General features: G+C 44.0%; 1 protein-coding gene across 2 annotated transcripts in view; it reads right to left on the reverse strand.

Moving 5' to 3' along the window:
- Positions 1 to 26,271, reverse strand: part of pvrl2l (PVR cell adhesion molecule related 2 like) — a 372,881-nt gene that overhangs the window by 179,962 nt on the left and 166,648 nt on the right. For both annotated transcript variants that reach the window (XM_069681001.1, XM_069681000.1), the window contains exons 3-6: positions 23,115 to 23,358; positions 7,761 to 8,054; positions 1,753 to 1,870; positions 1,022 to 1,170 (exon numbers count right to left, since the gene is read on the reverse strand). In XM_069681001.1, coding sequence (XP_069537102.1) covers positions 1,022 to 1,170; positions 1,753 to 1,870; positions 7,761 to 8,054; positions 23,115 to 23,358 — 805 coding nt within the window. The remainder of the gene's footprint in view (positions 1 to 1,021; positions 1,171 to 1,752; positions 1,871 to 7,760; positions 8,055 to 23,114; positions 23,359 to 26,271) is intronic.

Raw genomic sequence — 26,271 nt, forward strand, 5'->3', positions numbered from 1 at the left:
TTTAAAGAGAGTGGTTTCGATCTGAAGTTATAAAGATTTTGGAGTTGGCCCTCGTTGTCCTGCAATTTGGCCCCGCTGTGGGGAAAGGGTCAATCAGACGCCTCTGCAGCGCCTCGGCCAGCGAGGAGGGAAACCATGAAAACAATCCAATGTGAAGATTGAGAGACGGCATCCCTGCAGCTCTCAGATCAGCCCTGATCCCAGCATGTGTGTGTGTTTGTGTGTGTGTGTGTGTGTGTGTGTGTGTGTGTGAGTGTAGAGAGATTTATGTTCATGTGCATGCATGTGTGCAAGTGTATCTGCATGTTTGAGGAGGGATGTATGGCCTGTGTGTACATGCTAATGTCTCTTTGAGCGTTTGTTAGCATGCATGTGGAGTCACATGAAAATCCCAGCGTGTGTGTGCGTGTGTGTGTGTGTGTGTGTGTGTGTGTGTGTGTGCATGTGTGTGTGTGTGTGTTCGTGTGTAGGCCGTGACCGCATGCTGTTTCAGAGAATTGTCTTGTTGTGTTTGATGAATGTTGCGATAAGTCACCTGTGTGTGTGTGTTCATCATATTTGCAGGTGAGAAAACACGCTTCTCATCCGTACCGTATGCTGTGTGCATCATGTACACACTTCCACACATGTAGAGCAAGTATGTGCGTGTGTGTGCGTGTGTGTGTGCGTGTGGTTTCACCATAGACCGTAAAAAAGAAGTGGATGTAGCCATTGTGCTGTCACCCATTGGTTTCTGAAGCCCCTTTTGAGGCGGGGAGTTCTTCATTTTAGCGGCCGCCATCTTGGTTTTTGGAACCGGGAGTGACCATATTTGGACGAGAGGGTGGATACATAGCCACACCCCAAAGCATACCCTGCTTTGTCGTCAATTTTACTTAAAACCAGAGACTTATTTTAGCACCCAGTGGAGCCGCCCCCTGCTGGCCATGAGATACAATGCTGGTTTAAGGCTTCACATTGAAACCAAAGGCTAAATCCACTTCTTTCATCCAGTCTATGCGTTTGAGTTTGATGGACTCACCGATGACGATGGTGGTGATCTGGTGCTTGCCCGCTCCGTGCTTGTTCTTGGCCTCGCAGATGAAAGTCGTGTTGACGGCGTCGTCCACCTTCCTCACCGTCAGCTTGTTGCCGTACACCATCACCGTGTCGGGCAGCGAACCGGACGCGCTGGAGAGAAGGGAGCAGGGAAGAAAGAGAGGGAAGTGATAAAGTTAGGGATGGTGAAGAGAAGATTTGGTGGCCCAAAAATGGATATACAAGAGGAAAAGAGGAATGGAGCAATTTAGGTGAAACGAGCAAAAAGAGGGATGTAAGGAGGGAAAGAGAAAAAGTAATGTAAGATAAAACAAAAGATAATCGAAAGGACACAGTGATGAAAAAAGGGAGGAGAATAAGAATTAGAAAAGAAGATGGGAAACAAGAAAAGAGAGACTGTCTGTAACTGCGATATTCAAAATCAACGTTCATGTGAGAAAAATCCCAGACATGAGAGCAGCCGCTCTGTCTCCCTGCTCAGTATTCATCAAGAGAACCACACACAGCTCAGCACGCCATCTGTCCATCAAGATGAGATGTTAAGAGCGTTTCTGTTTATCAAAAAATTACTAAGAAATTATCATTAAAGAGGCGGGACTGTTATGCACACTTCTGTCGTGATTATGGCAGCAATTAGGAACTCTGTCACTCTCTGTGAGGGAGGCGGGGGGGGAGACGGATCAGCGGCACAGATGGAGGGAGTTTGATGCTTACGCGGTCCAGGTGACGCCGGTGGGCGCAGGGTTGCCGTTGGCCAAGCAGAGGAGCTCGGCGTCCGAGCGGCCGACATACCAGTTGTTGTCGTAGCCCTCGATGGACACAGAGGGGGGGTCTGAAAGAAAGGAAGACAGCTGTTAGAAAAACTGTTATTCAGAAAGATGCGTGACATCGTCCGGCTTGCACAGAATCCCCAGAGCCGCCCCACAATATACTCACAAACATGTCTGTGTACACTTTTTGTATAATAGGAGAATTACAAACTATTCAGTCGGCTACCGACTAGCTAACTTGCTAGCTTTATGCTAGGGCTGGGTGCTAAACCGATTCTCAAAAAGGTTGGCTATAAAATGAATAACCATGCTGAGCACTTTTACTTAATATGGATCTATCAAACATGATATTACACAGCTAAATAGCAGCCAGTTAGACAATAGTTTTGTGCTTTCACAGGAAGTATATGTCAGAGTTAGAGTGAACTCCCATTATCCTCCAAAGATGAGAATATTGTCGACAAAAAATGGTAACAATACGTGAATTATATGGATGCTAGAGGCAGCTAAGCTAAGCTTCACAAGACATCCTGTGTCTGCTGAAGAGCGCTGGAGAGACACTAAAACTGCTGTTTCTACTGGTTTAAAATACGAGGTCTGTTTGTTTTGAAGAGGGGGAAAACCTCTTCAGAGTGAAGGAATACTAAGCCTAGAGCTATTTTTTTGCAGATTGTATTGGAAAATCTTTGGGCAATTTGGTTTGAACAGTAGCACACACAAGCAAATCACACAATATAAGCTCCTAGAAACGAGCTACTCTAATGTTAGCAGCAGCTCAGCTCTCAGCTCAGACACCCTGTATGTATTTAGGAGCGTCTGAGATACGTGTATTATCAAATTACATCATCAAAAATCATCATCATCACTGTTTGAGTAATCTCAAAGATTTGTTCTCTTTGGCGGCACCTATGGTGATAAACTGTAATTGCAGGAGTACACTTCCCAGATATCCAGACAGTGCTGCATGTGTGACGTCCACGGTTGGCTCCGGTTGTAACTCTAGATTTTCCTCACTGACGGTCGCTTTCCTTTTCAGACTGTTTGCTTCATCTGAGCGTCGAGTTTGTTTCTTTTTCTTTGGATTTTCACTTATTGTTGAAGTTGTATCTGTAGTCATCCATCTTTTCTTTGTTTGTTCAGCCATAGTAGATTACTGTTTACTCGCAACACTTGCAGAGAGCGGAAAAGCAGCCGCTTAGCTCCGCCTACCCTCTCTGGCAGACCAACCACTCCTGGCTGATGGAAAACGCGTCACTAACTGGGCGCCGCTTGTGACACCCAGTCTGTAATACTGCAAATGCAAAGGCTTTCATCAGTGGGTCAAAGGCTCATTCGGCGATAGAGACTCAACAAACATTTATTTACATGAAAATGAAAAAGATGCCGTTCCACAAATATATTTGGATACAGAAACACACGTATGACAGGATAATGTACCTATGTTAGCAATACAGTTTAAACCGTGTCCACCAATGTTTCAGGTTTGCATGGTGGATGCTCTACATACCAGCGTACCCATGAGCCTTTGCTTTCGTTGCTTTCTAAAAGAAGCCAGCCACTTGTAAAAATCAGCTGGAACATTTTCAAAATACCTCTGCACTCGTTTTTGAGAAAAACATGGAGCCAAAGTGCCAAATTCATCTCAAATTGACCCTGAATCCCAAAGTGAATTAATGAAAGCTGCAGATTGTGTTATCAGTTTTTTCACCAGTGTAATCTTTAGCTTTCACCTGCTGTTAGCAGCTTCACACAACTGGCTGATTGGATGTTTCTCAGTGAAAGGCTCCTGGAAGTCCTACTTTTCTTGCCTCTTTTTTGCACTCAGCCTTGGACCTTTGACTTATTATGAAAGAAGCACATTTTATGTGGTGTGTTTACACGGTTGTCAGTGGAAAAAGGAAACGCCTGCACGCTTATTCAACTCAGGTCAGAAAGATCCAAATAGGACTGAAACTTCGTTATTAAACTTTTGTGTCATGAAGTAAATGTGCAGGCGTTTCCTTTTTAAAATCTGACGGCCTTTCACCTGCTCAATGTGTTCATAAAAACTCTCATTTAACCTGTTCACTCAGCTGCTCATCATTTGAACAAATGCAGAGGGAGAATGTAAGTTTATCCAAACCTTGAACCCTCAGTTTATTTACTTTTTCAAATAAATGTTATACTTTTATCTTCAGTGTTATTCTTCATCATCCTTCCTGAATCCTTTACTGTCAGGAAGACCGGGTTTAGGAAAGATAAGGACAGAGGGGACATAAAAAAACATATTCTATATCTCACTTTGGATCTTCTCATTACATCCCAACAGCACTCAATAAATCAAATGCTTTGACAAAATAGAAAAGTATCTGTGGCTGTCAAGGGCCTGTAAAGTGTTCATCAGTACATTTGGATCAAGTGAAATGATAGAATAGCTTACCCGACTGTCTACTGGCCCACCTGAGGGCGCTCTGCCACTGCACTCATTGGGCTTTAACACAGCTAAAGCTGGCTCGCTAATCACAGAGGAATGGGGAAAGGTTAGCAGTTAGCGATGACATTAGCTGTGTCTCAATTCTGGGGCTGCATCCTACAAAAGGAGGCAGGCTAAGAAGGATGAGTCATTCGTAGCCATCGTGGACCGCTAAGGCCTAACTGATACGAGACCCTCTGGTCTGCGGAGGATTGTTTGCGTCACTAGCTATTCCCGCTCTTACCCTTCCGTCACAAAGCGCTGCTCCTCTCGCCTAGCAACAGGTAGCTAGCTGGCTAACTAGCGAACATAAAATGTCACATAACTTTACCTATTATTTTAAAGCTAATTTAAAGTGTCAAGGCCCCTTTTGTTTAGTTTTTACATTTGTATCACTAGCTATTTGACTGAGTTGAAACCAAAAACTTTTACATTAAAGTGTATTCCTCAGCTGCTTGAGAGTCCGCCATCTTCTTTGAATTGGTGCGCAATGAATCTTGGGATACTTTGGGCCACCAAGAACGCACTCGATGGATCCTTTGTGTCCCGGGAAAAGGACGCATTTGTCGGCCGCATCTGAAGGAGCCTTCGAAATGGGACAGGCTTCGACACGCCGCTGGAGATAACTCTTTCTGGTTAGCAACACTAGAGTGTAAACTAGCAAGCGAAATAGCTAGCTAGCTAACACACCAGCTAGCAACTGTTTCTTTTCCAATCAGTACAAGATTATCTCTGTTTTTATCAAGTCGCGTGGTTGCAAATGTCTAAACTGTGACACACTAGCATTTATAACAATTTGATCAAACCCAGGACGCTGTTGAGTCCCACGCACAAGCTTTTTCCCCCACATAAAGCGTCTGTGTGCAGCGCACTGTAGAACAGAGTCAGAGGACTAATGCTAAACAGGATACGGCTGTCTTCATGAATCTTTCTAACTGTGTAAAAATATAGTAAGAAAACCTCAATAGAAGGTAAAACGGGGATGGTATGCCCCATGTGTATTCTGATGTGTGTAAGCTAGAGTAAAAATATCAAATGTGTGGAAAAGAAAAATCCTCGCTACCTTAAAGAGCTTTTCCCGCTGAAATCACGGCAGCCTTATACCAGGAGGATGAGAAAATCAGTTAGTGTCGCTCTCCTAAGAGTCTTATTTTAAAGGGAAGGAAAACCAAAGCGACGTGTGTCGGAAGTTAACACAGACTGAACACAGAAGCTTAGCTCGCTTTCCCTTCACCTTCTCATGTACGAAATCTAAAGACAGAGCGGGAGGGAGGGGTTGAAAAAGAAAAGAGGGAGGGAGAGAGAGGGCAGTGCGAGGAGAGGACAGTGTGTGAAGGCAGTGGAGCAGCAGGACACGAGGGCAAGTGTGTATGTGTGATGTGTGTGTGTTGCTCCTAGAGAGCGCTGACCTATAAAACTGATGTGAGTTACACAGCAGACAGCACATGATCCCTCACATTATCACTAAACTAACACACACACACAACAAGGAGACGCAGTGTGCAAATGTGTGTGCTTTGGTACTTTTGTGAGGACCAATTTTGAATGTAATGACTCCATTAAAGGTGTTTTAGGGTTCAAATGAAGGGATGAGGTTTAAATTAAGGTCAGTTATGTGTTTGCCTTACAGCCAGCAGCGTTCACACCGACAGCTTCTTGTGTGTGTAGCTCTTTTAGGACTCTAAATAAAGCCCTTGGGTAAAACTTGCAGATTCAGTAATAAACCGAACAAAAACAATCTGCTCCATCTCTGCAGCGAGGTCACACAGATGAGTCTACACTGTCAGCATCCCTATAACTCTGTAAAACCCTGCTGCACCCGTCTAATATTTTGATCCTGTGGAAATTAGAAAGGAATTTAACAGATTTAGTGAAGGCAACCTGAGGAGGCACTTTAAGCGTTTTTAAATATCTGTACTCCTGAAGGCAAAACTCCTGAAAGAAGAAAACGTGCCAACTCTTTCTGTCCTTAAAGTTTGGCTTGGCTCCGATTTGTCCCTCCTTATACTGTATTTAATTATGTAGTTGTTTGTATTCATTTGTCCCAATCTGCTTAGAATTAAAAAGTAATGAGAAACAGTGATGAACGAAAGACGATGAAGGATGCTACAGTACTGCGATGCTGTTGTGCGGCTCGTCTGAGGATCACAGTATCAAACATCAAATGTGGTCATAATGATGCACTCACTTTAATGTACAGCTGCGGAAGGAAACAACAGACCACTACACGTTTGTCTTTGCCTCTACTGTTTAAAGGTTTGTGTTTGAGTAAAACAAACTTTTGTTTTATTGTTTACAACATTTCTCCTACTCCCAAAATCAAATATTCTCATTTAGGTCTTTAATTTGCAGAAAATGACGGCTGGTTAAAGTTGTGATCTCGAAGATCTCAGTTTCGTTCTCTTTGGCGGCACCTGTGGCGATAAGCGGTAATCGCAAACAGTACATGTATTTAAATGAAAAGAAAACGTAATGCAAAGAAAGCAAGTTCATGTTTAAACAACAGAATACTAATATTATCACTCAGGAAGAGTTCACAATCAATATTCAGCATCATCTCTGCATGCTCTCCAGTCTGTCACAGTGCTGCTGGGTAACGTTAGGCCGCTCTTTGTTCGATGGCTTGTGACCGTCCATCATTCAGGATGTTTTCAATGGTTTAGATCTGGGTTGGGCCGGCCATGACATGAAGAGAGAGATGCTGATTTAAGGAACATCTGCAGTGGTTACTTAACTTTTTCCAGAGCTGTGTGTTTGCTTTTTAAACAAATGAAGCAGGGGAGCAGTTGGTCTGAAGATGTGGTCCCCAACAGTAAAGTCGTAGGAGATGATTTTATAATGATGTAACCTGATGACAAATTATATGCTGAGTACAAAAATACTCATCACGTACATTCAAACGAGGATCAGTGGATCTGAACTCGTCCTTTACACAATGTTCTAAAACTCACATATTCTGCAGGGCTGCTTTAATGTGTGTACACAGGCCTTTCCACTGCTGTCCATCCATCCATTATCTGTATCACTGTTCAAACATTGTCGTTTACATTAATCTAACTATGTAGTTCATGTATTCCTGTGTCACACTAATAGAGTTTAAACCTATGCAAATGTTGCAGAGGAAGTCGACCAGCTGCTTTTGTCCTCCAGATCATCAGACGAGTGACAGTAAAGGCTGTGTGCGGAGAAAATGCTGCTCACTTACACATTAAAGTATCATCCTCTACTCATTCCTGTCTCGCAGCAGTTTGTCATACTTGGCAAGATGTGTTACGTCTGTATATTAGGGGTGACAGGTCTGCAGGTGACTGCCAAAATCAAAGCCTAAAGGCTCTGGCAAGGCGCTTATCTGTGTCTGAAGTTGTTGGCAGTTGGCACCTTTGGATAAAGCCAAGTTGTTCATATTCTTAGTGGATCCTTGACACCTACATCATTTATCATCCCTGTTCAAGACGGCATTCTGTCAACACAAGGATTAAAAAAAAGGGTGTCTTCCTTACATTCGACAGACAGCTTGACGGTGTTGACCCACGGTTGCTCCTGCGTCCTCTGCTCCACCATGCAGGTCACGTCTCTGCCGTTATCTGCAGCCGTGGGAACCAGCCGGTACTCGCTGCGCACCGTCACCGTCTCGTCCGGACCGTTCGTGGTGCTGGTGGAGTGGTTTCCACCGACCAACGCCAGCCACTTGATGGTAGCCGCTGGTTTGCCGTCCGCCGCCTCGCACTGGGCCACCACCACCGACTTGGAGCCGGCCTGGACGGTCACAACTTTGGCGGAGTTCTTAGGCTTGGCTAGAGGCAGAAAGGAGAAAGAAAATAAAGGGTGATGAAGGGAAAGAGATCAAATGTAGGCAGAGGAGGAGGAGGTTCAATCAGTTTGTTTTGCATGTACTCTGGATGGCTTCCTACTGTTGGAGTAATGAACTCCACAGGGGGCTCTGGTGTGAACATAGACCGTGTTCAAAAGTGGACGTAGCCTCTTGGTTTTATTTATGGGCCAGCAGGGGGCAACTTCACTGGCTGCAAATAAAAGTCCCATTTCATGAAACCAACAACTTCTCAGTTCATGTTTTCACTTGAGTAAACATTTCCTAACAAGGTATGGTCTATGGTTCAAAAGGGGCTCAAGTGGCTGTTCTACATAAAAGAGAGAGTAAAGGAAGGTCCTTGAGACAATTCTTACTATTAAATCCAATAAAAATCTATATTTAATAGCAGTTAATATCTTTGCTCAAGTCTTGAGTAATTTTTTCTTGGGCAAGTCAAGTCAAGTGGAGTCCTTAGTTAAGGCAAGTCAAGTCCCGAGTCAAGTCACTTTTTTTCCACCCAAGATGCAGCACTCTTACCTGTAGTATCCGGTCTTTATAAAGAGAAAGACAAGGTGTTAGCAACCCGTCTAATAATGATATTATTGACCAATTTATATAGCCTGTTTAAAAAGTATGACAATGAATTGTATCTGTATTATCTTGGCACAGACGCAGCCATGATGATGGTCTGCTCTGAGACCGTATTGAGGAGTAACGAGTACGACTGATGAGGCTTCTCTTTGGGGGCTTTGATGTTGCGTGTTGCCATAGCGAGGAGTTTGACTGACAGCCAGTCATCCACTCATGACAATCACATACCGGGGAGCTTTTTGAGTCGTCCAGTCATGATAACATTGAATTTTATAATTTAATATTTAACAGCTAACATTCAAACTTATGAACACACGCAAGTCATCTGAGTCATCATGCCTCGAGTCGACTCGAGTCCAAGTCACCAAGTCTCAAGTCCACATCTCTGGTTAATAATAATAACTTAGATTTACATAGCGCCTTTCAAGAAACCCAAGGCTGCTCACATTGGAGTTCAAACAAAAACAAATAAACACAAGTACAAAGAAAGAAAAGAGAGCTGGGTAACAGTTGTTACTGACTGTAGATCTTGTTGAAAAGGAAGGTTTGGAAATGTTTTTTAAATGAGTGAATGGTTGTTTTGTTGCAGATGTCAATAGGGAGAGAAGTCCGCAGGTGGGTGTGGGGAGTGGTGAGCAGGCCCGTATCTGAGGACCGCAGATTCTGAGACGGGGTGTAGGGGTGGAGGAGTTCAGAGAGGTGCTGTGGGGCCGGGGCATGGAGGGATTTGTAGGTGAGAAGGAGGATTTTATAGATGATGCAGGACCTAACCAGGAGCTAGTGAAGGTGGATGAGGGTGGGGGTGATGTGTTGCCAGGGCTTGTGTGTGGATCAGAACTCTGGCAGCACATACTGGAGCCTGGACAGGACTCCATTACAGTCGTCCAGACGGGAGGCAATGAAGGTTCACTGACAGAACAAAGCTCATCCTTTGCAAACTTGTAAAAAAAAAAGCATTAAAGAGGCTGTCACATGATACTGATAGTAGGTTTAGCTCAGCGGTTAAATTGAGCGTCCCATGTGTCGAGGCTACAGTCCTCAATGCGGCGGCCCCACAGCCCTTTGCCGCATGTCATCCCCACTCTCTCTTCCCCTGTTTCCGGCACTTTCCCCTGTCCTCTCTCTCTGAATCGAGACATAAAGGGACAAAAATAAATGATCTTTAAAAACAATGATGTGTAAAACCTTTTCTATAAAGTGACAATGGTCCATTAAAGTCCCTCCTAACTTCCATCAGTCCTTCATGTCAGTGAATTCCATTATTTTGTGCTTTTAAAGTGCTTCAGTTTACTTTGTTGTTGATGTAACGGCCCATCTTAAACATGCGTCGACTTTTACTACAAGGCATGATTTAGTAAAATGGACCTAAATTGCTTTCAGTTTCTCGTACGCGGCTGTGTGTGTACGGAAACACAAATGGACATATTGGAGCTGAAAAAGAAAAAGTGTTTGAATGTATAAACACATTTGTTTCCCCTTGCGGCTACAGTCCGTGGAGAAATTAGTTTTTTCTGTCTGTTCTTCTTTTGAGTCACTAAAGTAGTCCTTGATTCTTAAAGACACGGACCACTGAATAACTCCATTAGCTTTTAATGGTTTATTTACTTAAACTCCTCTGTAGCTTGAGAGCAGAAACGCCATACTGTATTAATATGTTCAATTATTCATGTTAATAAGAAAACTACACAAAACAATGAAACAAACATGCATATTAAAACTTTCAATTCAAAGCATTCACACAATGACTTCAATGAGTCCACTGTTGGTCGAATTCTTAAGGAATACAAGCTTTTGCATGGTGACGTTTTACGGCCAAATGTCTTACTGGAGAAACAAAAAAGTCTGACATACTGAAATGAAATGGTGTGTAAAGGCTGTACGAGTTTGTAACATGCTGTTCAAACCACTTCTTTTTGGTAAAACCACATATTAAAGAGCTGTGGGTGAGTTGCATGCTGCTGTGCAAATAAGCATTTGTTTCTTCACTGGTTCTTTTTTTTTAGTCTTTTGAGACACTTCACTTCAGAGGACGGAATAAAAGGCTCCATTGTATCTGCCTTAGCACACACAGTTGGGCTTTTTCTTCATAAAAAACCCCTTCCTCCTTTATTTTACTATTATTTCTTTGTCATAATTTACACCGATCAGCCATAACATTATGACCATATGATGCTTAATATTGTGTAGGTCCACCTTTTCCACCAAAGCCACAAGACCTCTGAAGGTGTGCTGGCACCAGGACGTTAGCAGCAGATCCTTTACGTCCTGTAAGGTGCGACGTGGGGCCCCCATGGATCGGACTTGTTTGTCCAGCACATCCCACAGATGCTCCATTGGATTGAGATCTGGGGAAGTCAAGTCAACACCTGGAACTCGTTGTCATGTTCCTCAAGCCATTCCTGAACCATGTCTGCAGTGTGGCAGGGCGCATTATCCTGCTGCCATTAGGGAATACTGTTTCCATGTAGGTGTACTTGGTCTGCAACAATAGGCTCGTTCGAGGTGACTCCCGGCTCGCCTCGACAACAGGCGAGAGCAGCCGGTTGCGGTCGGGGGAGGAGTCGTAAAGTCGGACGCTTCTTTGTTGACAAGTTGCTGCTCGCCTCGTTAAGCATCTATAATATGAACACCTCACTGTAAATTGATGTGAATAAAGTCTTCATTTGTTGTTGTTGTTGTTGGTTATTTCGATATAAACATCATTGCAGATGTGTTTATTAAGACAGGATTCATGAGGAACGTATAAAGCTTTCAACTGTGAATGCCAGTAAACGATAAAACGTTTGGTGTCTGACTGACACTTCATGAAGTTTAATAAATAATGACGAATAAGGCAGAAGTCTCATCACTTCCTTGTGGATGGTGTCAAAGCGTTTTTCAGCCAATAGGCGCTTCACTCAAACCAGAGCAAGTCGTTTCCCATCATGCATGGAGTTGTGCAGTCGGTGGGGAGCAACTTCGACCGCCTCGCTCCCACGAGACTTCAAAGCCTCGCGCAAGTCGGACAACATTCTAATGTGCTTGGCAAGGCGGCGATCGATTCCGCGCAGGCCTCGCTCATCTCGAACGGGCCTAATGTTTAGGTACGCGTCAAAGTAACGTCCACATGAATGGCAGGACCCAAGGTTTCCCAGCAGAGCGTTACCCAAAGCATCACGCTGCCTCCGCCGGCTCGCCTTCTTCCTATAGTGCATCCTGCTGCCATGACTTCCCCAGGTAAGAGACAAAATGTTCACTTGCTGCCCAACATATCTCACCCGCTGACAGGTGCCATTGATATGAGATAATCAATGTTATTTACTCGACCTGTTTTGGCTGATCGGTGTATAGTCTCATGAGCTACCCTGTCAAAACGGGTTTTAAAGTGTTCCAGTGTGCGTCAATGTAGCACCAACTCAATAGCTTAACTTGACCCAGTGTAAGTGTAATGGTGTGAGCTTTACCCAGTTCCCATGGGTATAAAACCATCAAACAGAACTGTCGTTTTGTTCCAGCTACTCAAAAGTAATGATTGTGTCAAATCAGTTAATTTAATTGGCTTCAAAGTTGTTTTTAAATCCGGATCCAGGCCACGTTTTAAAGATCTTATAGGTTTTCTGTTTTACTGAAAACATCCTCGGACGGGGGATGAAAAAAGAGCAGGAACAGACATGGTGAGCTGAGACGAAGCCAGACAAGAGAGGAGAGAGTTCAGACACGAAGCACCAGAGAGAAACAGGGTGGACGACAGAGGAGTTGAAACAGACGTACGCAGAGAGAGACTGAGCGCAGAGAAGAGGGAAGGGAGTGAAGCGGAGTGACAGGAAGGGGTTTGGATTGATCTGCGGGCTTAAACAAGTCGGGAGTATCCATCCCTGATGTGCTTCGTGACAATGCATCCAAACGAGCCGCCGCTACTCCTCACATCGGTCTGAGGCATTCTGAGTGCAGAGTAATTAGAAGGCAAGCAGGAAGCTATGCTAACGGAGCTGAATAAACACCGCACCTCCTCCACCCCCTGTGGTAGCATCAACAGGGTGAATACCACAGACTGACAGGTTGACAGGAAAAAAGCTTTACCGTAATGCTTCCAAACACCGCAAACTGCGTGAGACGTGTTTGCTTTCTGAACCTCGGGACTCAGAAAGATTAAGCGGTGAAAACAAACTGTAAAGCCGTCTTCAACAACTGTTTTCATGTGAAGGTTTTCAAGTTACATTTCTATGGGTGTTTATCCACAGACGTGGGGTTTAATAGCAGGAGCATTCCTGTTAGAAACTCCCACTCACATTCTAACATGTCAATAAGGAGGCACAATTTGCACTCCAGAAACAATTAGTGAGATGAAAATGCTGTCCATATCATAGTTAGCAGTTAGTTAAGATGTGCGAAAAGGCGTTACAGCACGAGCTGCTGTTATTCTATTAACAACCAGCCAATTAAGTAGATCATCAACAGCCTGAGCTAAACTCCTGCAGCTGAAAATAGTCAGCTGTGACACTCAGCATGGGCAGTGTTAACAGCACAATAGCTACCATGTGATTGTTCTTATGATTGAGTTATTTATATAGCAAGTTTCTGCGCTTCACAACGGCCAACTCACCACAATACCAGAAAGTATACAGAAAGTTGAAGTGCAATATTTGGAGTATTTGTTTAAACTTTTTATCCTCTTATCAACATGGGAATGGACAAATATGCTTCCTTTATGTATGTTTATTATTATTGCATCATTCCAAAACAAGGACAAACACTGTCCAGAATATTCTACAGAATAACCTCAAAGGTACAAAGCATCACATGGCAAACTGAAGCCTAACAACAGACGGCACATTGACCTGAATGTAACAAGTAATAAGTCACTGAGTCTGCAGCAGGAGATAAAATAACGTCACTTGATTTAAAGTTTAATCACTTAAAGACATGCGGCTCTCTGCATCAGCTGTGTGCTCGGCCAGCAAGTGGTGTGTCTCGACTCGACGTCCTCCGGTGGTAACTCCGTTCACATCGACAGTAAATACAAATGACTGTTGTCTTGTCCTGTGAACCATCGAGCAGAGCTTTGAGGCTGAACTTGACATTTAAAAGACCCTTTTCTTTATCCGCTTCTGCTCACGGAGGTTTGTTTCTGCTTGGTATTGTTACGCCCCACCATAAGGCGGCCCTATGGGGCTAACAACAAACAACAAACTCACAGGAAACACCTTAAAAAAGTCAAAACCAAGGGATTTATTATAAACAATACTAACAACCAAATTAACCAAGTCCAACAAAAGCAACTAGAACACAACACAGAACCCCAATCTAAAAGCAGTCCCCACTCTCTTGAAGTCAGTGCTGGTGTCATAAATAGGCTACTGATCCAAGGCCAGGTGCACCCCATTGCAATTAGGTTCACCTGCAGAGTTGAGAACAGAAGGGGAGAAGGGACAAACAGAAGAGGGAGCACATACAGCCATAACAGTATTCACAACATTACCGCTGCATCGCTTCCTGATTGACAAACTACGGGGCGGGAGGAGGGTCATAATAATAGAACGTGAGTGCGTTAATCGTGTCAAAATAAATAGTGGCGTTAAAAGGAATGTGCGTTAACTTGTTATTGTTGTGTTAACTTTGACAGCCCTAGTTTAAACTCATCTCGTTAGATGCTTAATATTGTTTATGTACATAAGATCCTGTATTACATAGTTAGACGGCCGTTGTGGTTTGGTTTCTTTAAAGTTTCGATTTTCCTTTCAGGCCACATCTTTGACCTCCTTCAGTAAAACCTTCAGCTGTAGCTGGTCGTGTTTCTCAGAACCCTTCAGCAAAGCAGATGCTCGCCCTTACTTGAGCCGGAGACCTTCCCTTCTCTTCACCTTGGCAGCAGTCACAGAACAAGGCCTGTGACTGGAAGATTGCCAGTTTGAATCATAAACAAGTCGGACGGATCTGCCGAGCGTGAAGATTTGTTACCGAGTGTGAAGCCGGCTGTTGCTGAGAGCTAAGGTGGCGTTCACACAGGACAGCTGACATCTGTCAGAGAGACAGAGTCTGTGTTGAATTCAACCAGACACCCAGAAAGCTAATTAGTGAAGCTCAGTGCTGACCCACATTATTACTTACATTTGGCCCTCATTCTGCCATGCAGAGCTGTGATGGAGACGCTACAATCCGGCTGCAAGGACACCAACTTAACCTTGATGCTGTGGGGAAGTGGGCCAGACTGCAGCCACACTGTAGCTCTGTGAAATCACAGCTCTAGACCAGATGACAAGAGGTTTGTGTTACTTGCCCCACTACCCGAATGATGACCCCCTCACCATGCCATGACTGACCCATTTAGTTTCCCTAAATCACCCTCATTGACCCAGACTCTTCTGTTATCGGTGTGTTGGTGTGTGTGACTCTCAAAACCATCTGACGCTGTCTGTAACAAGTGTACAGCCTGATGAAGTCTAATGGAACATCACAAATGGGAATGTCACTGGGTTGCTCCGATACTGTGGTTACAAAATGTAAAGAACTTATGGATGGATCGCGCTGGAATTCAGCTTAAAGAAAGACACGATAAGGTCTGCTGACTGCAGTCAGCCCCTGACTCTTCCTTTAGTCCCACTTTCCTCCACTTCCTCGAGCTGATCATTTTGGTGTTTAGTGCAAAGTCCAGGAAACTGCACAATCAATCCTACTTTCATTGCCACTGGGATATGAACAAACACACTTGCAGAAAACTACCTGTGACATGATGATATGTCCATGAACGATGCATTCACAATCAGCATGTGAACGTTTGACCTCTGAGATGGAGCGTTGGATTGCATGGGCCATGCGTTCACACCATCAGATGAAGCCTTAGCTACAGCCGTCATCTACCTTTAGACCGGCTCCCAGTCGCCGCTCGCATCAAACACAAAACCCTGTCGCTCGCTCAAAAAACAGAAACAAAAACGGCTCCTGTCTACCTGAACGCCCTCATCCAGGTGTACACTCCGCCAATGAAAGGCGCCTGGTGCTCCCATCTCAACAGGGCCCTAAGTCTCTAACTAATCTCTTCTCCTCAGTCATCCCCCGGTGGTGGAACGAGCTACCAAACTCCATTCGGTCCGCAGAGTCCCTTTCACCTTTCAGAAGAAGCTAAAGACCCAGCCCTTTCTGAACACCTCTGACCTTAATGATGCAATCGATGATGATGACATCGAGGATGTAGTTTATGCTGACAGGATTTTCATGATGATGATGATGATGACGATACTGATCTTGTTGATGTCGCCCTGTTCACTGCCTGTTGGCACGAGTGTCCGATCGCACTTGAAGCTGTTTGTTGGCTCTTCCTGACTTCGTTCCCTCCTGTCTCGATCGTTGCTTGTGTTGTATTAACTCTCAGATGTACGTCGCGTTGGACAAAAGCATCTGCTAAATGAAACTGTAACTTTGGTGTTAATTTGTTGGCGACTGTGACGTCAGCACGAAGGCTAAAGAAGGAGAGGAGAGCAAGAAATGTGGTCTATGAAGACCTTTCAATGACGTTATTTTGGATTGTGGAGCGAGAACGTTACAACACAGATGTGTGTAAGCGCTTGTGTGGCAGCTCTAACACATGCATGTGTGATTGTGTGTGTGAATGGGTGAATTAGTGGCCAATTACAAAGCACTTTGTCCATTAAGGTAGAAAAGTGGTGTATAAGTGCACTTCATTAAATTACCATTAGCCACGTTAGCATGGTGGCGCATGGAGAAGCATTGCTGTGCCTGATTACAGCCTCACAGAGCTGCTAGCGCGGCCGCAGCTTTTAGTCGTGTTATTTGATTAGTCAGAACTTTTGAGTGACTTTGACACGCTGGCAAATAATATTTTCTTGCACCATCAACACATCTCAGCGGGCTTTGAATTCCACAGGAGCGCTTTCTGAAACTTTAACTTTAGAGGAGAGCTGTGTTACTCCGTTAAAGTCCTCCATACTCCCTAACCCAGTTAAAGAATGACACCCGTGATCAGACGTGTTTCTAACAGGAAGTAGGATCACCGAGCGAAGCCTGGAAACACAGACGCCGCAGAGCCAACACATTTGGATTCAGCCGCCCTGGCCTCCTCCTCCTCTCGCTCTCTAAACATGGATTTATTCACTGCAGCCAAGTAATGGATGTTTTTTATTTTCGACTTTGACGCATACATTAGCCAGAAATCAATAAAAGCTTCGGGATCTTGTTAATTTTTTTGGAACTCGTGTCTCAGCAGCTGCCCAGGTTTGTAAACATCTTCCCTCAGCTTGACACGCTGCTGCAGAATATTTTCAGACATTGTTGGGGGAAAAACATCTGCTTGGCTCTCTGCGACTCCTCGGCTGTTAAGAACACATGAATATTCATCGAACAAAGGAATATTTTATCCCGCAATTATTCTGGTCGGTGTGTTGTTTTGACAACTTATTATTGGCTGCTGGAAATGTTGACAAAATGCAATAATTTAACTTTGTGTCTAATTGAGCTCATTTTCAGCATGAGAGGACGAGCTGAGTGCCTGAGATGTAAAAGAAAAAAGAATCACTTCCAAGTTCCTGATTGTTATGCAAAAACTTAAACACCATTTTGACTTCTGAAGCCGGCTCAGAGCTGCCTCTGAACACCTTGAGGCCCCGCGTTTCAAGCCCCTTTATTCTGCTGCAGTGAAAAGCTTTCACTGAGTCAGTGTTCCCGTTTGAGGGGAGACTCAGAGGCATTCCTTTGCCGTTATCAAAAACACAGCAATATAAAACACACTGCTGTTGGTACCCAGCCACTCCTGTTGTTCTGATGAAGCTCCTCACTCACACATTTTCAGCGCCTAGAGAGCGGCTCTTGTTCTTCTATTCAGGTTATCTTTACCTGCTGTGAACGTCCTTCTTAACGGAGCACATCAATGACTCGGGAAGTCAGGATATTTAGATTTAATTAGGATACGTTTTTGGATCGCTGAACAAATCCCGTCGGTGCGATGTCATCAGGGCCAGAAATTAAAAACGCACCGCGCTCTGTCCTTGTGGGTCGTAATGGATTACTCCTAAATTTCTGTTTAACCTTCATTCATCCAGGGGAGGCTCCTTTCACACACACGAGTTACTATGAGAGCCTGTTTCTGTCTCACATTCTGCTGGTGGCCACTGAGCAGCTTTCATTCATACAGTGTGATCATTAGCTGGACTCAATGGCAGGATTTAAAAAAACATGCTGCTTTCTGATTCTAATCGCTCTGTAAGCACACTGCCATGCAGTTCACCGTGTACACTGTGTGCTTAATAGCATCGTGCTTTCATTTCAACAGGGTTGTGTTGTTGAATTGGCTGCAGCCACGGTGCACCAGGGCCTCTGGGAGTGACAACATTTGATTGCAACTTGGCAAAACATTATGGCCAACATTTAACAGGAACTCAGAATAGGAAGTCGAAGTGCAGGAGAGGTTTTAATCTTAAACTGCTTTCCCTCTGGTCAAACAACCTGCTAACACCTGGCTATTTTGCTAAATGGGAAAGGCTACAGTCGGCATTCAGACCCGGGTCAAATGACTCTGCAGTAGACCTGGGTAATTATTGCCTTGGCTCCGATCGGCTTTGATGGGAACACAAAACCCATGTGAACACGCTAATCTCTGCCCCCTTTCCGGTGCGATGCTATGCTCTGTCGGTACCTTCTGCATCTCAGCTACAAATTCAACCCGTCTCCGTCCGAGCAGCGCTCGAACATCGTTCCAAATTTGTCTGCTTCGAGTATGATAACGTTTGTGACGTCAGACCGTGACGCAGCAGAAAAGAGGCCGACAGGAGTATACTTCACCGGCAGTGGGAAAAGAGACAATCAGCATTTATTAGCAGGTCTTCCTGGGTCTGAAAAAGGGTAATACAAAGGCAGGGTAGAAAAAGACTTTATAACTGAGTTAGTACACAATAAAACCTAATGCCTGATGAACTTAATATCTGAAAGGCTACATTTCTTCAGAAGTAGAGTTCTGATACCAACCCCAGCGCTGGAAACGCCTCCAACACAGTTTGTTTTCGCTAACAAGCAGCGTGTTTCACTGAATTTGAGGCTTGCAGGCTGCAAATTGCACCAGGAGATCATTTATTTTGACACATTCTGCTTATCAAAGCAAAGCCATACTAATGACCAGTGACCAGAGGCTTTCAAATGATGGTTCATGTACAGAATTATACGTACTTTATAATAGTAACACAACATTGACGTTTCATAGACAGAGTATAAAACATGCTCAGGGGAAAAAGGCCAATCCTCGGTCATCTCTTGCTTTGAGAAATCTCTGCAGAAGCTGAACTCCAATGTGCCACTTATTCACTCTGTTGAACAGTGGACTCCGGCCACCGCCCCTCCCCCTCCTCTAACCTCTGGACTCACTGAATCCCTCTTCAACTCAACACAATGAGGACAATTTTTCACTCTGAAGGCTTAAAAGCACTTATAACAGGCTCCTGATCTACTAAACTCGCCCTTACCTGCAGGAGTATCTCCGTCCTGCTGGCTCCACTATATCCAATAAGATGCTCTATAATTGGCTACCATTGGTTTTGTATGGTCCCCGTCCAAGACGATAATATATCACTCACTGCCAAGTGAGTGATTCTTTATCCACATCCCAATAAGTAGTAATAGGATTGGCTGGCTATGGTGCTGTATCAAATAAGTTGTAATACAATTGGCTGTCAGGATTATGTATTCATACTTAAATAAGTTGTGATGTGATTGGGGTGCTGGTGGTTCTATATCCAATGAAAAGTAATATGATTGGCTGCTAGCAGTTCTGGATTCAATAAGGTCTAATGTGATTGGCTCTTATGGATTCCATATCCAATAAGGTAAAATATGACTGTCTCCCGGTGACTTTGAGCTACTTAGTGCGCCAGAATCAGTCCCAGAGAGTTTGGCACTGTTGTAACTCCAGACAAAAGGCAAGTTGGAGAGCTTTCCAGCAGGTATTTCCCAGTCTGCCTCTGCTTCGTGCCAGCAGCAGTTTAGGAGACTTAGCCCACATCCACGTGCAAGCCCGCCAGAATCTCTCTCCATGTTTTCTCTGCATTACGGCCAAGTTCTGCATCTCCTGTGTGCTTTGTTCTCCACGAGAGGAGCTTCCAGAGCGGATTTCGTATTGTTGTGCGAGGGTTTGCGTGTAAAAACTACTGCTGAAAATATTAATGGTCCAGCTGGGGGAACACAAAAGGAATTGTAAAACACTTCCTTTTCATGAACCAGGCTGTCTGCGACCACTGGGGAAGCAGATTGGGAATTACTGGCACGACTTCATGCTTTCAAGGTGTTTGGGAAAAAGTTGAAAGAGGGCAAAACACCAGCGAAATGTGAGGTACAAAGAAAAACTTTTTTGTCAGGCAAACATGTTTCGGCTTCTTGCCTTCATCAAGGCCCTCATCAGGGTCATCCGACCACTTTCAGAGTTTAACTGTATCTAATAACTTAATCCACTCCACTTAACATACCTATTACACATAATACATAACTATAATGAATGGTAATCAAGTAGGAGTAAGCAGAGTCTTAGTTACAGATCTGAGGCAGCAACCAATTAGAGAAAATGAATTCAGTTAAAACTGCTTCAGGTCAAAGTGCATCATCTTAGATCACCCCTTTAGCCAGCCACTCTGATAGGAGATCTGAATGGACGAGCTCTTAACCATACAAGCGCTGAACCTACAGGCCATACACTGCAAAGAAGCAAAGTAAGGGAAGTATTATTATTCACATTCAAACATTAAACCTCCTCAGTGCTGTTTACCGCGAGAGAAAGACACCAGGCGTCTGAATCCTTTGTAAGCGGAGAGTGAACGGTCGGACATGTGGGTGGATGAATAACACCAGCTGTCTCTGATTACAAACAGGATGCATCAGCTGCTAACAGCAGAGAAACATCCCCGCAGTTTCAAAAATCTAAAGACTGAGGTGACTTTAAAGCGTTCAGGAGAATTCGCTTTCTGGGATGTGTTTGCTAAATGTACGCAGAAGTTTAGCCCGTTGAATTCTGGAACTTTCCAGGCATGTACAGCACAGTGACCTTATGCTAATTAGACACTAAACTACCTATTATGTAATTAGAACAGTTTTCAAAGTGTTTTACTGTAGCCGCAACTCAGACCAAATCAAGACAACTGTTTTACATCTAATTGATGCTGTAACTGCATTTAGACACATGCAGAAGCTTGGCCTTTAACCTCATGCATGATCTTGGCCTTTAACCTCACAAAGAATCTTGGCCTTTAACCTCATGCATGTTCCTGGCCTTTCACTTCATGCAGGATCCTGGCCTTTAACCTCATGCAGGATCTTGGCCTTTAACCTAATGCATGATCCTGGCCTTTAACCTAATGCATGATCCTGGCCTTTAACCGCATGCAGGATCCTGGCCTTTAACCTAATGCATGATCCTGGCCTTTAACCGCATGCAGGATCCTGGCCTTTAACCTCATGCAGGATCCTAGCCTTTAACCTCATGCAGGATCTTGGCCTTTAACCTAATGCAGGATCCTGGCCTTTAACCTCATGCATGATCCTAGCCTTTAACCTCATGCAGGATCTTGGCCTTTAACCTCACAAAGAATCTTGGCCTTTAACCTCACAAAGAATCTTGGCCTTTAACCTCATGCATGTTCCTGGCCTTTCACTTCATGCAGGATCCTGGCCTTTAACCTCATGCAGGATCTTGGCCTTCAACCTCATGCAGGATCTTAGTCTTTAACCTCATGCAGGATCTTGGCCTTCAACCGCATGCAGGATCCTAGCCTTTAACCTCATGCAGGATCTTGGCCTTTAACCTAATGCAGGATCCTGGCCTTTAACCTCATGCATGATCCTAGCCTTTAACCTCATGCAGGATCTTGGCCTTCAACCTCATGCAGGATCTTAGTCTTTAACCTCATGCAGGATCTTAGCCTTTAACCTCATGTATGATCCTGGCCTTTAACCTCATGCATGATCCTGGCCTTTAACCTCACACAGGATCTTGGTCTTTAACCTCATGCATGTTCCTGGCCTTTAACCTCATGCATGATCCTGGCCTTTAACCTCACACAGGATCTTGGTCTTTAACCTCATGCATGTTCCTGGCCTTTAACCTCACACAGGATCTTGGTCTTTACCCTAATGCATGATCCTGGTCTGTGACCTCATGCATGATCTTGGCCTTTAACCTCACGCAGTGTCTTGGCCTTTAACCTCATGCATGATCCTGGTCTGTAACCTCATGCAGGATCTTAGCCTTTAACCTCATGCATGATCCTGGTCTTTAACCTCACGCATGATCTTGGCCTTTAACCTCACGCAGGATCTTGGCCTTTAACCTCATGCAGGATCTTAGCGTTTGACCCCATGCAGGATCTTGGCCTTTAACCTCATGCAGGATCTTGTCCTTTAACCCTACGCAGGATGTGAGGCCTTAATAAATCAGTCATAGTAGAAGCTTGAATGAGAATTCCCGAGAGAGAAAGGTCGAGTGGTTTAAAGCCACTGCTACTGCATATATATTTACAATCACAAGTATAAGCAATGGCAAGAGGGCTCTAAAAATGTAATTCATTCAGTCATTTGGACAAAACAAACTCTAATTCATCGAACTCATGTGAAAAGGTCACCTAAGTGCTTCAAAAATTGACAGCATAATGTCATTTTTGTGACTAAGGCCATCTGTTGAACCACTCACCAGGATAATACAATGTACAAACAACTCAGTGTTGTGTCAACAAAAATACATAAAAGCAAAAGGTACGCTCCCTCGTTTCCTCTGAATCTCAGCATGCCAAATCACTCTCTTACTAAACCGGTACAGCTTCCAAAACAAATCCAAACTACCCTGGGGGTATTATTTGAAAATAGAGAGAAATCTGCCATTTAAGTGACCAAATTCTGCCACTACATCAATTACCACTGCTTGCTGACAAGCTGTCATATTTCAACAATTCATGTGTCGATGCCAGTTCACTGTTCTGGTTTGTCCTTTCATGCAATAATTCATTTACTAAAACAAGATCCGTTAATATCGAGACTAAAATAAGCCCTAAAATGTTAGCGCTACCTGAGGAGTGAGGAATAAAGACTTACACTTTAACTTATACTGCAGACTTTCTGCTGATCGAATCACAGCAACACGTGTTTATTGCTTTACATGTAGCGCCACATCTGAATCTTCCTCACTGGTCTTTCTTGTTTTTCACCCAGCACACCTTGAGAATACACTTCACATGATTTAGAGTGCTTCCTCTTAGACGCTGGGTCTGCTGGGAGCCTCTTTTATAGAAAGCAGTGATAAGCAGATGGCTGGGGAGGTGCTTGTCAAGGCTGATGTAGCAGAACAGCTTTTGAAAGCCTGTTTGAAGAATGGTCCTTTATCTGCAAGTGGAAATACTGTTGACCTTTTGGCGCTCTAACCCTCTCCGTTCCTTTGATTAAAAACCCTCCGCTAAATATGCAGCACCGTTTTGCTAACTTTTTCACTACTCACCGAGCATGATGAGGGTCGTCGTGCCTTGTTCGTTTCCAGAAGGGTAGGTGGCGTACTCGCAGGTGTAGCGGCCAGCGTCGGACATCCTTAGGTTAGAGATCCTAATGGACGGGTTCTCCAGAGTGTGCTGGAGGAAGACGACTCGATCCTTGAAGGACAAGTTGGGGAAGCTTTGTCCGTAGATGGGGTGGTATACAGCGATGTTGTCCCTCTGACCATCGATGGGCTCCCATATCCAAGACACCTGGAATGAGCAGCTTGTTAACAACAGTAAGACTGGGGGACGAGCGCTCCCTCAGACCAACAACAACCATGCATGACTCTTTATCGATATGTTGACAGGAAATATAAAGGTGCTATACATTCAGTTATGCTGTCGGCTGTGACATGAGCGCCTGTTTCAGCCCACATTTCTTTGATTGTGGCGAATTAGCTTGTGTTTGCTGTTTGTTGTGTACCAGAGGATACGCAGACTATTTTCGCAGGATTACTTTGAAGCTTTGTTTTTTCCAAGCAGATGTGTGGCTCTTATTTTGCAGCAACAGGCTTGGAAATTGTCAGCCATAATGAAAGCACAAATGTATGTAATAGGAGTTTGTTTTCGGATTTGATTATGTTATGACTCAATGGAGAGGGAGTTGAATTATTTGTGCAAATGAGTGCCTTAATTGCCTCGATGAGCTGTGTGTCACAGCCAGCACTGCATGTCTAAATGTTAACAGTGTAGTCTTCAGACGAAAATGCTTCTTATTTTTACACACTTTTTAGTCACTTTTACCCTTTATAGTTTTAGTCCAGTTTAAGTCAATAAAAAGTCACATTTTAGTCCAAACGTTTTCCCTCTTGAGAAATTACAACCCTCCTCCAGTCTTCCTCTTCTCGTTTTTACCTGTTTGCTTCAGGTGAAATTATCACTTCAATTCCAGCAGATCATCCAAACAGTAAAAGAACGATGAGGACACAGCATCTAAAGATTACATGTCATCATCGCTTCTCATTTAAACAGTCTGACTGAAGCAGACAGCAGATGATTGCTCCTTTTTGTGCGGAAGAAGCGTCAAATGACGCGTAAAAAAACGGCCCTGAGTGTGTGCACAGAGCCAGAGTTCACAGAGACAGTTTACACCTTCATGATACCTGTTGTCTCCAGCTGGGTTACCCAGTTACAGGAATTAATTGCTGGTAATGTGACAGACAGATTAGACGCACAGCGAGGGGAACATATATATTTTATTTTTAGCCTCGTCTCGTTAACAAAAACAAAACATTCAGGTGTCGTCAGAGTTTTTAGCATCAAAGATCAATTTTTAGCTCGTCAACGTCTCGTCTTTGTCGTGGAAAAAAAAACGTTGACGAACATTTTTCATCATTTTTTTGAAAAAATTTACATTGATTAAAATGGACTGTACTTATACAGTATAGCATACATTCACACCCACATTCACACACTGATGACGGCTGCTACCTAAAGTGTCCAACTGTCAATCAGTATTAATCCCATTCACACACTGATGGCTTTGCCACCGGGAGCAATTTTGGGTTCTGTGTATTTCCCAAGGACACTTGGACATGTAGACTGTAGCAGTCAGGGATCGAACCACCAACCTTCCAATTGAGAGACGACCGACTTTCCCACTGAGCCACAGCTTGGTACAAACGTGATGTTATAAGTGCCCTTTAACAACACTCCGCTAACATCCTCCTTCTTCCCAAACAGCTCATTTAAACTTGATCTGACAGCTGAAGAGGTGCAAGCACACGAAATACAAGTGCTGAATATTTAGAACCCTCAGGTGAGAACGTATCTGACAGCAGCTGAAGTGTTCTGTGTCTTCAAGGACACGTCAACATGTAGACTGTAACAGTCAGGGATCGAACCGCCAACCTTCCAACTGAGAGGCGACCGACTCTACCACCGAACCACAGCCGCACCATTAATCTATTATGTACTATTGTTAAAGGACACTGAAGCAGCAGTATACACACACACACACTGCCTGACATTTCCCTGAACATGTGTCTAAATCTGTGCTATTCCATCCTCCTTGTTACCTTAAATACTTCACTTACGGTGGCAAAAGGTCAAACTCCTCCGAGTTAGAAGCAAAGAATCTTTTGCGAGATGAAATTAAATGTCTCTCACATTTTCAGAAACTCTTTCAAGGATTTGTTTCTCATTTCGAAGACTACAATTTGGCAGAAAGTCGTCTCGCAGGCTCGTCTTCATCAGAGCTCTGATTTGTGTAAGATATTGATATCAGTTCTGGCTGTATGAGGCTTTACCACAAGGGACAATGCTGTGATGTTGTACCAAATTGATTTCCTTCTCTCTTCGGCTTTCAGAGTGACAGTGTTAAATACAAACTGCTGGCTAAGGGAGAGGGAATAAAGTTTGTCAATACACACTTAGCAAACATTTATCAGGTTTATGACATGTTCAGGACAGAGAGAGAGAGGAAGGAGAGACGGCTGAAGGTTGCAAAGAGGAAGACAAATTGTAAGCTGGATGTCAGAACAAATTAGCGGATGGGACTCGCTCGTTAGCTGGAGACCGGAGAGAAAATATGATAGCTGGCAATTTAGCCCATCTGCAATTTCATTTTTTTTTGTATGTGAACAAATTGCCTATTGATTCCATCCGCAGCTCGGAGCGGGACGGATCACAGCCGGATCAAATTAAACTAGCAAGCAGCTCATAGCGATTAGCTTTAGCCTTCTTAATGTTTGCTAATGTGTCAGAGCAGATCAGGTGCTGTCAGATAAGTTCTCATCTGAGGTTTGAGAACATAAATCGACTTCCAAATATTCAGTACTTTTATTCTGCGCGCTCACACATCTCCAACTGTCAGATCAGGTTAAAGTGAGCTGTTTGTGAAGGCTGATGGAAGATGTTGGCTTAGTGCTTTCAAAGGGCACCTTGTGATCACCATTTCCCCGCTTCCCATCAAATGTTTGCGCCAAGCTAAGTCACAAGCTAACGCACAAAGACAACATTGATATTAATCCTCTTTTGGAAATTTTGGAAGGTGAGGCGTTTCCCCTGTTTATCAGCTAACCTCTGGAAGGCTAAAGAGGTCGGTTAGCTTCAAACTTAAACTCAGATTGTTAACATCGTCAGATATGCAGCGACTGTGCGTCAGTTAGAAAGCATGTAGGG

Source organism: Semicossyphus pulcher, unplaced genomic scaffold (genome assembly GCF_022749685.1).
Source record: "Semicossyphus pulcher isolate SPU_LCO1_2020_fin unplaced genomic scaffold, fSemPul1.0.p SCAF_5, whole genome shotgun sequence".
Lineage (NCBI taxonomy): Eukaryota > Metazoa > Chordata > Actinopteri > Labriformes > Labridae > Semicossyphus > Semicossyphus pulcher.